This window comes from Nicotiana tabacum, chromosome 16, assembly GCF_000715075.1.
Source record: "Nicotiana tabacum cultivar K326 chromosome 16, ASM71507v2, whole genome shotgun sequence".
Lineage (NCBI taxonomy): Eukaryota > Viridiplantae > Streptophyta > Magnoliopsida > Solanales > Solanaceae > Nicotiana > Nicotiana tabacum.
The window spans coordinates 159608334-159621426 of NC_134095.1; the positions used below are offsets into that span (position 1 = coordinate 159608334).

A 13093-nucleotide genomic window follows, 5' to 3' on the forward strand; every position below is an offset into this window, starting at 1 on the left:
TTGGATGGCCCGCGTTCGCAGAGCTTTAGCTCCTCAGGACTTCGCGCTCGCGATCAAAGGGCCGCGTTCGCGTAGAGAAAATCGAACTCCCTCCCCCAGGCTCACTAACCCTATGTGTTTGCGTGATCCAGAACGTGTTTGCGAAGGGTAACCCCCAAAAGCTTCGCGTTCGCGTCCTGAGCTCCACATTTGCATAGAACAAACTGACACCTGAGGAAATTTGCCTTGCACGTTCGGGAGTGGACCCACGCGAATGTGAAGAACAAAATCACTGTGCACCTGCAACAACTATGACAGCAGAAATTCTAAGTCCAAAACATCCCCAACCCTATCCGAAACTCACCCGAGCCCTCGGGGCTCCAAACCTAAACATGTACACTAACCTAAAAACATCATACGGACTTATTCGTGCGATCAAATCGCCAAAATAACACCTAGAACTTCAAGTTTAGCATCAAAATCAAAGAAAAATCTCAAGAACTCTTAAGTTTCAAATTTCACAATCGAGGGTCCGATTCACGTCATATGAATTCTGTTTCTTACCAAATTTTACAGGCACAACTTAAATACCATGTAAGACCTGTACCGGGTTCCGAAACTAAAATACGGGCCTAATACCATCAAACTCAATCACATTCAAATTTCCAAAAACTCTTATAATTTCAATTAAACAATTTTCTTCAAAACTTCATTTCTCGGGCTTGGGACCTCGAAATTTAATTCTGGTTATACGCCCAAGTCCCATATTTTCCGGGTCTGTTTACCCAAAATGTTTACCGAAGTCAACTTAAATTCAATTTTAAAGGCCAAATTAGAATTTTTATTAAATTTTCATACAAAAGCATTCCGGATATACGCCCGGACTACGTACGCCAATTGAGGTGTGGTAAAAGGAGGTTTTGAAGGCCTCGGAATACAAAATTAACTTGTAAATCAAGTGATGACCCAAACAATAAGGGTGTTTTTTGACATGAGGTATTGATGCACAAAATTCAGATGAAGTCCATGATGCCACGTCAGCTGATAAGTAGACTAATTTGAAAGTTAGTTATGTTAGTTTGTTAGTTAAAATTTGAATGTTAGCTTTTGGCGGGAAATGCGGTTAGACGTTTAGCTCATTACCATTGCTTTGTTTTTGTATTTGCAATAGACTATTGAGAAGTATAAATAGCAAGTTGTAATCTCTCATTAGGTACTTTTTGAATGTCAAGGAAAATTCGAAATTTCCTCTCACAACTCTAGCTTCTCCTATATTCTTCTTTCTCTCTTTAGCTTCTTCCTTTCATTTTCTGTTTTCTCCTGTTAAATCTCTCTCAAATTGTCGATTAGATACCAATTTTGTTATCATTTGTATTCTTTAATTTTGAGAGGAAGTGAGAAACATTAATGTATACCTCAAAATAATACAATACAATACAATACAATACATTATATAAACGATACATAACAACCTTCCAAACAAGTTGAATTGAGAAACTTATGATGACGTTAATATAACATTAACTTTTTAATTATTTGAATCTTTTTGTAGAATATTATGTCTATTATTTTTCCATATCAGATATATTTAAAAATGAAAAAAAAAGTCGATCAGATTTTCTGTGCATCTTGCTGAGAAGAAGAAAATAAGGAAAGAAGATATAAATTATAGATATGCTAAAACCTAAATTTTCTTTATTGTTCACATGGATTTTCTTATTGGGAAAAAGGGCATGTTAGCTTCAGTATTATTCGAAATTGATCAATTTTACTCTCTATTTGACTTTTGGTATAATATCACCTGTTGTTAGGGAAAATTTTCTTTTTTGATCTTACTAACAGAGTCAATCTTAAAAGTTAGATATATGGAGTCTACCTATTTTACGATAGAAGCTCTACTAATAATAAGGGCAAATAAAAGACGACTAACCATTAGAATATGAATGAACAAATATTTAACGAGTAATAAATATGTGACGACTCGATAGGTTATTTATAGTTTTATCCTTTATTTCTGTATTTTGAGACTTCGAATAACTCCGTTTAGTCTTCTTCTATTTGCCTGCACAGTTCGTGTCTTCTTCCGAAAAAAGTTTATGTGAAAAATTGATTAAAATGTGAAATTTTGCCTTAAAACTCATTTGGGTTGACCAACGATTTGTGTAAACGGACCCGGATCAGTATTTTGATGGTCCTAGTGGGTACATATCGTGATTTGGGATTTGGACGTACGCCCGAAATTGAATTCGGAAGTCCCTAACTTGATTTAACGTAATTTGTTGAAAATTAGCAATTTAAATGTTAAAAGAATTCCTACGTTTGACCGTACGTTGACTTTGTTTCTACCAATTTCGGATTTTGGTTCGGGAACTTGGTATAGGTTCATTTCAGTATTTATGACTTGTCTGCAAAATTTGGTGTAAAACGGAGTTGATTTGACGTGATTCGGATATCCGGTTGCAAAATTTAAAGTTCTTAAGTTTCTTTGAAAACTTCATACGTTTTGGTGTCCGATTCGTATTTATAGGCATTATTTTGATGTTTTGATAGCGCGAGCGAGTTCGTATAATGTTATTACACTTGTATGCATGTTTGGTTTGGAGCCCAAGGGAGTCGGGTGAGTTTCGGATAGGCTACAGAGTATTTTTGAATTTAGAAAGTTTCCGATGTGACCTGGTGTGTAGGTCTCGCAATTGCGAGACTAGGGGTCACAATTGCGACATATGAACATCATGTTCGCAATTACGAAGATGGTCTGGGGCAGCGGGGATCGCATTTGCGATCATTTGATCGCTTTTGCGACCTGTCCAAGTTCGCATTTGCGAACATATCATCGCAAATGCGATGACAACGGAGATATGGGAAGTTCGCATTTGCGATCTCCTATTTGCATTTGCGGGGTTCGCATTTGCGACATCTACGCCTGGATAAATAGCTGAGGGGTCGCATTTTAGCTTCACTTTTCATATTTTGGAACCCTAAACACCCTAGAGGCGATTTTCCAAAAGAATTCTTTTCTCAAAAACTTTGGTAAGCAACTCTAATCTATTTCTTTTCAATTACCCATTACTTTCCAAGTGTTTCAATATTAAATCTAGGATTTTCACAGTAAAAATTAGAAATTTGGATAGAATTAGATATTTTTATAAATTTGGGATTTAGACCTCGAATTGAGATTGGATCTCGAAACAAATTACATAACCGGGCTCGGGGTGAATAGGTATTCGGGCTTTGGTCCGAATCTTGAGTTTTGACCAAGCGGATCAGGGGTTGACTTCTGTTGACTTTTTAGGAAAAGTTTAAAGACCTTAACTTTAGGTATTGTAATTGATTTCTTTAGCATTGTTTGTTGATATTAAGTCGATTTTGGTTAGATTCGATTGGTTCGGAGGCTAATTTTTGAGGAAAGACCACAGTTGAGTTTTAATTTGCTTGCGGAGCGAGTTAAATGTTGAGTCTAACCTTGATTTGAGGGAATTAGGAACCCTTAAACTATATGTTAAGTGATTTACATGTGTAACGGTGTATATGCAATGTGATGAGTGTATATACGCCATCAAAATGGTTGTTTTCGTGCTTTTTCGTATTTCATTAACTATCTCATTTTATGTCTTAACTGCTAAATGTTTTAATTGCTTTCTATATCGTAACTTGTTACTTGTCATCTACTTACGCTTGTATTGAAATGCTCGTTTCTTCCATGATTCCATGATTAATTGCTACTTGCCTTACTTGTCTTACTTGCACACTTTAATTTTTATATATTTGGCTTGTCTTGTTGCTTTATATGTATTCCTTGATTTGGTACGAGGTTCCTTTATGGCTTTGCTTTCATAATTCTTTAATCGTAGAGATTATTGTGAATTGAGTTGTTGAATTGATTACATTTATTGATTTATTTTATGGATTGGGGTGCACGCTGCAACAGGTGGAATAAGAAAGGATTGATATTGATATGGTGGGATCGGGTTGCGCACCGCAACAGATTTTACATGTTATTCTCGATATTGATAAGGTGAAATAAGGGAGAATTGTGTTTGTACGGTGGGATCGGGTTGCGCGCCACAACGGATTGTGTGTTTTGTATTCATTGTTGCATTGTGTTAGCTTCTAGTATTCTCGTATGATAATCTAAGGGATGATATTTCTGGATTCATTAATTTTGAGGATTGAGTTGTTTTCATCAGTTAATTTCCTTGCCATTATTTCTTGTTTTCCATTCTTATTATTACTATCATACTGCGTACATGTTATTGTAAGTGACCCGCCTTAGTCTCGTCACTACTTCGTCGAGGTTAGGCTCAGCACTTACGGAGTACTTTGGATCAGTTGTACATTCTGCACTTCTTGTGCAGATTTTGGAGTCGGTCCTAGCGGCGGTCAGTAGATTGCTCGGATTGATTGCTTTACGGAGACTTGAGGTAGAACTGTACGGCGCCTGCAGCCCTCAAGTCCCCTTTCATATCTCTCTAGTTGTTTACTGTATTTCAGACAATTATGCTTTCATTCATACTTTTATTTGTAGTACTCTAGTCGCTCGTGAGCTTGTGACACCAGTTCTGAGATTGTATCTAGATATTGTTGTTGTTATGGTTTTCTCACTCTATTTTAGTTTATTTAGTTTTTTTGTTATTAGTTAATTCAAATTGTTAAAAATAGCTAAAGACTATTCTAACATAGGCTTGCGTAGCAAGTGAAATATTCGGCATCATCACGGTCTTAAGAGTGAGAATTTCGGGTCGTGACAAAATGTGTCTGCTTTAAAATTTGATTTTCTTTTCGATGTCTACTGTCTAGTATCCCTTTTGGTACCCAACTGATTCATATTTGTGACGAAAAGTCTCACTTTTACGATTAAACACTCTTTGCCAAAGCTACTAGATTAACAAGAAATATCGTCAATAAATGAACGAAAAGATTAATTTGGTTTTTTATTTATCTTAATTTATTTAGTTCTAATTACGAATCAATTAGTGCATGATTTGGGAGGTAAATTGTGTTTGTGAAACTAATAAAATTTATTCATAAACAAGTTGCTTTAAATGGAATCAAATGGAATGTATGACCCCCAAAATTCAAAGTAAACTCTCAACATGTGGAAGCCGAAATATATCAATTATGAAATACACAATGGACTTGAGTTGTGCATTGACTTGCTAAATTAAGACAACGTCAACATTTCCACAACCTATGCATTATCTTTTTCTATATAACATGAATATCCAAATGCATCTCTAAGAATATCTCTACAGGAAAACCTTTGTGCAAAAAACCACCAATACGAAATAATTTAATTATTTGGAGAATTAGAAGATTATAGTTCTTCACCGGAAGGGAAATGGCACCACCACCAACCACCACTGTTCCTCCATTCGTCGGCCTCATCGTTAGGGTTCTTACGTTCATTTGCCTGTTGATTTCACTCATCTTGATTGCCACCAATACTGATACTATCCCTACCAATATTGGTGATGTCAAAATCAAGTTTAGTGACTTTTATGCTTACAGGTAAAACTCTCACTTTACTCTAATATACGTGTATATAATTTTAAGCAATGCATAGTTTAGTACTGATGGTCAATTGAAAACAGTCTCTCTATCTTCACAAGGTAGATTTAAGGTCTGCGTACATATTAACTTCCTTATACCCCAACTATGAGAATATACTATGTATGTTATTAGTTTTCTTATTTTGACATTGATGACTAACTTTTATGAGAATTGAGAAAATGCAGATACCTGATTGCTACTGTGGTAATTGGAATGGCATATACTCTTCTCCAAGCTGCTTTCTCAATATTCCTTGTGACCACAGGAAATCGCCTTGGTGGTGAAGGTTTCTGTCTATTTGACTTCTATGGTGACAAGGTAATTTTATACTTTTAGCTGCTCTAAAAATAAAGGCGACAAGATGTAAATTTTTTGAATATATATGTATTAAAAATATATTTTAAATACTTTTTGGGTAGTGAGTACAATCTGTTTTGACCGATCGACCAATATTGTATTTTGGTCATTTTTTTTCTTATCCCTTATTTCTTCGTAAAGGTAGAAAATATAAAATTTAAATTATATACACCGACAATTTATAGTACTATCTACTCACCTAAAATATATTTACAGGTAACTCCTCCATAAAAAGGGGATATAATCATTTGTAATATCGAATATAAACCACGTGTTACCTATAGCAGGTAAATACGACATATATAATAGTGTAAAAATTCCTCATACAATGCCGGTATATACAAGTTAAACTAGAAAGAGAGAAAAGAAGAGAACAAAAACAATATACAAGTAAAGAAAGTCATTCACTACTCAAATGCATTAATAATTTTTTTGAGAACAAAGAACCTAGGAGGACTGTCCATATGTTTTCGCTAGAATTTAGAGTCAATGAGTCCAAAATAAGTGCAACTTTATACTATATATATAATTCGAGGCAAAAGCTAACGGATTCTGATTTTTCGTGTGCAGTTTATCTCCTACTTCCTAGCAACAGGAGCAGCAGCAAGTTTTGGGATGACACAAGATTTGAAGCAACTTCAAAACGGCGACGACACACTGAATAAATTTCTGGGCATTGCAGATGCTGCGGCCAGCCTTTGTCTTTTGGGATTCATTTTAGCTGTTGTTTCCTCAGTTTTCTCATCTTATGCTCTTCCCAAAAGAGCTTGATATTAAAAAAAAAAAAATATATATATATATATATATATATATATATATATATATATATATATATATATATATATATATATATATATAATCTCTTATTTCAAATCCAATACTTTGAGAGATTATTATTTTAAGATTTTGAAGTTTTCCTTGTATTTTTCTTTTGCCACATTTGGTCGTCATACATTGTTGAGTTTCAATTTGTATTTAAAATGTATCTAGTTGTTTACGTTGGTTAAGGAGGTTTTGTATTTATTTTGTAATTTTTGTTTTGAGAATTGTCTTCAATTTGGGTATTTAATTTTCCATTGTATCCTTTAGAAATTGTTTTTCGACCAAAGTTAATAAGAACATATTGCCTCCAAAACCGTTGCTCTTTATTTAGAGACCGTTTGCATTCGTTAATTTTGAGATTTTTTTTTACACATAGAAGATCTTAAAAAGTTACTTTCTTAGTTTCAATATTGTAAAAAACCATATTTTAATATTGTAATAAGCCATGAAGACAAAATACCCGAAACTTTTGATGACGTTAATATGACATTAACTTTTTAATTATTTGAATCTTTTTGTAGAATATTAAAAAGAGTGACGGCCGGCCAGCTCCATTTGATACTCTTCCCATGTCTACTAATTTTCATTATCAGATAGATTTAAAAATGAAAGAAAAAAAAATCGATCAGATTTTCTGTGCATCCTTGATGAGAAGGAAATAAGGAAAGAAGATATAAATTATAGATATGCTAAAACCTAAATTTTCTTTATTATTTATATGGATTTTCTTATTGGGAAAATGGTTACGTTAGCTCCAGTATTATTCGAAATTGATCAATTTTACCGTTTATGGGACCTTTGGTATAATATTACCTGTTGCTAGGAAAACGTTTTCTTTTTGCTCTTACTAAGTCAATCTAAGAGTAACCTTAAATCATAGTAAAAAAGATGAGTAAATTAGGCCTTTTTTCTCAAAAAAGTAATTAGATACGTGCAATCCACTTATTTCACGATAGATACACCATAATAAAGACAAATAAAAAAAACGATTTACGTACTAACCACTAGAATATGAATGAACAAAAAATTAAACGACCAACAAATGTGTCTTATTCAAAAATGTTCTTTTCTGAAGGAAAATGCAATTACTTTTCCTACACATATGCATTATCATTTAGGGTAAATTTAAAGCAATAAAAACGAATGGACTTGAGCCGTGCATTGACTTGCAGATTAAAACAAAGTCAACGTTTCCACAACTTATGCATTATTTTTCCTATATAACACTAATATTGCATCACAAGTATATCACTATAAGAAACCTTTGTGCAATAAGATTTATGTATCGATAAATTTTAGTTATTTCTTCTTATAATTTATTTGTAAACTATTATTCATCGCAATTAGAAATGACATCACCACCATCCCGCCCTTCGTCGGCCTTATTGTAAGGTTTCTTACGCTTATTTGCCAATTGATTTCACTCATCTTGATTACCACCAACACTGATACTATTTCTACCAATATTGGGGATGTCAAAAACTCAAAATCACGTTTAAGGATGTTTTTGCTTACAGGTAAAATTCTCACTTTACTATAATTTATATTTTCTAAAGTTATACTCCCTTCGTCTCATTTTATGTGATAGTCTTTTTTGTTAGTCAGTCCCGAAAAAAAAGTTATACTTAATAATAAATCAAATTTAAATTTCTATTTTTACCCTTAATAAGATGATTTCTAGCCACACAAATTTTTATGAATTGAGGTCTTACATTATTTCTTAAACTTTGTGCTCAGTTAAATACGTATCACATAAATTGGGACGAAGGGAATATATATGTAGTAATAGTACAACTAAAAATAATTGACAAGATGACTAACTTTTAAGAGAATATATTCAGATACCTGATGTCTACTGTGATTATTGGAATGGTACACACTCTTGCCCAAACTGGTATCTCAATTTACCTTGTGTGAGAACAGGAAATCACGTTGGTGGTGAGGGTCACCGTCAAGTTGACTTCTACTGTGACAAAGTAACTTTTTCCTTAGCCCTTTTATTAGATGGTAAAACTAGAAAAATATCTGTTGTAAGAAGAGAGAGAGAAAAGAATAGAACAAACATAAAATACAATAAAGACAGTCACTCACACCTCAAATAATAATTGAAGTAATAGATTTAACTCATATATAGTGACAGTATCCGTTGATGGTCTTCTTACATGTCTCCTACGCTACGCTCTTAATTGAATCAATCGCTTTGTCCTGATTTATTGAACAGATACTCTGAGAAACATATTTTATGAAATTTCTTTTACCTATTTCTCTAGGTAATCTATTATTAATAATTGCGTCTCAACTTCTTTCACTATAAAAGACTACAATATTCTAGATTCACGACTTGTCTCAAACAAGAGAAAGAAACAAGCATAAAATCTTTTTTATAGATATACTAAATATGCTCCCTATGATAACAAGGGGTGTCAATATATATATATATATATATATATATATATATATATATATATATATATATATATATATATATATATATATATGTATGTATATATATATGTATGTATATATATATGTATGTATATATATATGTATGTATATTCACTTTTATATATTTTGACACCTTAACGAAAATTCTGGCTCTGCCACTGGATATAATCATATAGTATAATCCAGAGGCAGATCCAGGATTTAACGTTTATGGGTTCCTGCAATGACTTCAAGTAAATTTTCAATAGTAATTGGGTTCACATTTAAATATTTGTAGATATTTAATGAATTTTTAGAGCACATTTACACTGTTTGGACAAAAGCTACTGGGTTCACGGGAACCCGTAGATAACATGCTAGATCCGCCCCTGGTATAATCGTAAATTCGTGACGGTAGTGTGTAACATAGAATAAATGGTAAGTGACATGTTATAACAAGTTAAATTACAGGTTAGTGTGTATAACTTTAAAATTCGTAAGTTAATTATAAGCAAATCTCTTTGTTAGTATGTAATTATAGCTCGATAAAAATAGTATCCTAAGCTACCTAGCAAGGAAATCGCTTCTCTATCTTCACTAGGTAGGGGTAAGGCCTGCGTACATACTATCTTTCCCGGTCCCCAAATGTGAGAATATACTAGGTATGTTGTCGTGTTATTGTTGTTACTAAACAACATTAATGTATAGAGCTATTTGCAATTACTTTTACTTTGTCAATGCATAAAACTTAAACTTCTAATTTCTAATTTGTGAATAATGTGATGGTGTAAATATTTTTTAGACCGTTATTGTATAGAGATTATCTCTACGAAAAAAAATACCTTAATTAGCAGGACTTGAAAGCCATATATATAGGTTAAATAACCTTACCTTTTTATTATATGGTTTTGTGCAGTTAATGTCCTACTTCCTTGCTACCGGAGCAGCTAAAACTTGTGGGACGACACAACAATTGAAGCAACTTAAAAATGACGAACTGAATAAATTTCTAAGCATAGCAGATGCTGCGGCCAGCCTTTGTCTTTTTGGATTCTTTTTCACTGCTGTTTCCTCAGTTTTCTCATCGTACGCTCTTCCCCAGAGAGCTTGATTTTAAAAGTATCTTATTTCGATCCAACGATCTGAGAGATTACTGCAAAGATTATATGAAGTTGCCTTATGTTATATTCTTAATTTTGCCACATTTGGTCGTCATATAGTGTTGAATTGCAATTAATTTGTATTTAATTTTGTAGGTAATTGTTTAAGTACGTTGGTGAAATTTTGGAAATCTTAAGGTGATTGTGTATTTTTTTTTCTAGGATAACTTTTGTTTTGAGAGTTGTCCTTCAATTTGGGTATTTGTGACCAATTGTCGTGAAGGAAAATTACAACTAATTAAACAAAGACCAAAGACTATTATCATGCAAAACAAAAGGTACGTCGATTTGGACACAGTTAAAGGAAAATGCGAGGTGGCTGTTTAAACCGACGAAAGGAAGGAAAATTGCATAGATGAGAGTTAGGGGTGTACAAACTAAACGGGAAAATCGCACCAAATCGAAAAGTCAAACCAAATCGATTAAAAAATCCGACTAGGTTTGGTTTGATTTGATTTGGTTTGGTATTGAGTAAAAAAACCCGAACCAAATAAATATATAATTTTTATATATACTTTTAAGATTTTATATATAATTTTCTTTAAAAATATCTAGAAATATTTGGGATTCTCTTACGGGATATAATATTAAATAGAATATGAAGTGCTCCATATTTGTTAACCTTAAATAATTGGTTGTATGATCACTCTCTTATCAATTGTTACTGAAATGCGTCAATCTCTTTGTTCTTCCATATTCATATGTCAAGATCTATTAAATTCTTATATCTTTTTCGAAGAAAATTATTGTCAGAGGACTAAAAAATTAAATATCATGTGTTACTAAGAAAATTCTCCCATAAGATATTTTAATAGATAATATGTTTGTCAAATTTTTTAATTTTTACTAAACATATATTTACTTATAAAAAATTTTACAAAGTAAGATTGAAATAATATTTAAGTAACAACAAATCTGGAAAACCCGAAAAATCCGACAAAACCGAATCAATCCAAACCGATATAGTTGGTTTGGTTTGGTTTTGATAAAAATCGAACCAATCCGGTCTATATACACGCCTAATGAGAGTTTTATCAGCCAATATCTCAAAGTTGGTTGAATCAGTTATTGCGAAATCTATCATCATAGTTTAATTGTATCGATGAATATTTTATCAGACAAAACGTAAGTACAATTTACATTGTCCTTCATCCCATTCTCAACCCCTATTCCCCTATCACACCACATGTAACTAAACAATTTTAAAAAAGAATTCTAGTCGGTAGCTCTATTAACTTTACAATTCAAGGTACCTTATGGGTCACTAACTGGGATAGGACAGGACAGGGTAGGGCATGACTTAACCGCTAATGAGTTGTTTAGTTATGAAATAAGTTATTTCAGGATTAATTATTCCGGGATTAATTATTTCGGGATTGTTATTTCACCTTTTCATGGGGATAAAAATAATACTACAATCGTAGGATAACTAATCTCGGGATTAATTATACCGTGATTTTATCATAACCAATAGGATAAGCTCATCTCAAATTTAAGATCTCGGGATTAATTATCTCTTGTTCCTCGTACCAAACGAACTCTGAGGGCACCTAACTTTCAAATTCCAAAAGATGAGATCTGGCTAATCCCATTTTAGAAAAGACTTATGGACATCAAGCTCAAGACTGACTGTCATATTACATGGAAAACCAATAGAGGACATGTCCCTTTCTGGTTGAAAAATTTGACCAATAAAATCATGGTTAATAGTACGTTAATATATCTTAAAATCAATCAAAAGATTACTTGACTTGTGGCCACAACTTGAACATTGAGCATAATTCCAACCGCAAAGGATGACTAAGGTATTTGGATCCTAGTATTATCTTGTCTATTCATCAAATCAGCTTGCCATGTCAATAAAAGACACAAGGTCAGAGAAAATTTTGCCAAGAAACTTCTTGTCAAAATATTCTTTCCACATACGAAAACAATCATTTTTTGGTTTAATATTGTTTTGAAGTGATATTGCTGCAAAAATATGTTAACGGTATCAGATTTCTTAGAAAATTAGAGGAAGATAAAATCGATCTTTGTGTGTGTGTGTGTTTGTGGTGTGTGTGGGGCGGGGGGTTCGGTTGAGAGATAAAATTTAAAGAACACTTTGGTGTATTTTCTAATTTTTCTATGTTTGTTTAACTAAATATTCAGCAAAATATTTTCCTTTATAAGCCATTTCCCTTCGATGAAAAGTGACTTCCCTAGAGCAGTGGTGTACACAAGTTTTTTTTTTTGTAAACAGTGTTAACATCCGAAAAAGTGAACAAAAATAATAAATCACTATAGTAATAAGAGGTGTCATCATTTATATTTATAATTAATATTTTTATTTTGCTTATTATTATATATACATTTCTAATAAAAAATCAAGCAATATCACGGGACGAACGAAGGTAAATACGCCCTGCCTAGAGACTCACTGTAAATGATTTTCTGATTCTAAGACTTTTATGAGGTACTTCATGCCAGTTGTTATGCGGTCCCTTCCTGAGATTCCTTGAAAGGGCGGCGTAAGGCTAAGGAACCGATCTCCGTGCAGTTACTATCCGCCAACTGGGGTCCCCTCCGTATGCTAGACGAAATTGTCAGTGACGTACATGAAAACTAATGTCAAGAGCAAATAGGAGAACATAAAAGAGAATTGAGCATGAAAGAAAGTTTGATTGCATTAATGAAAGATATTACAGAAAAGCAACACGGTCTCGAGAGGGAGAGACAACAGTACAGAGAATTGTTTGCTTACTAGAAAGTTTGATTGCTTAATCCCCCCTAATAATACTTAAAAAAAAATAAACCAAAGT

General features: G+C 32.9%; 1 protein-coding gene and 1 pseudogene across 1 annotated transcript; both read left to right on the forward strand.

Moving 5' to 3' along the window:
• The first annotated feature begins 5182 nt into the window (after positions 1-5182).
• Positions 5183-8066, forward strand: LOC142161634 (CASP-like protein PIMP1). The gene is made up of 3 exons (XM_075233535.1): positions 5183-5487; positions 5715-5847; positions 6457-8066. The coding sequence occupies exons 1-3, from the start codon at positions 5318-5320 to the stop codon at positions 6655-6657; spliced, it is 504 nt and encodes a 167-aa protein (XP_075089636.1). The 5' UTR covers positions 5183-5317; the 3' UTR covers positions 6658-8066.
• Positions 8027-10459, forward strand: LOC107799861 (CASP-like protein PIMP1; annotated as a pseudogene).
• The last annotated feature ends 2634 nt before the right edge of the window (positions 10460-13093 follow it).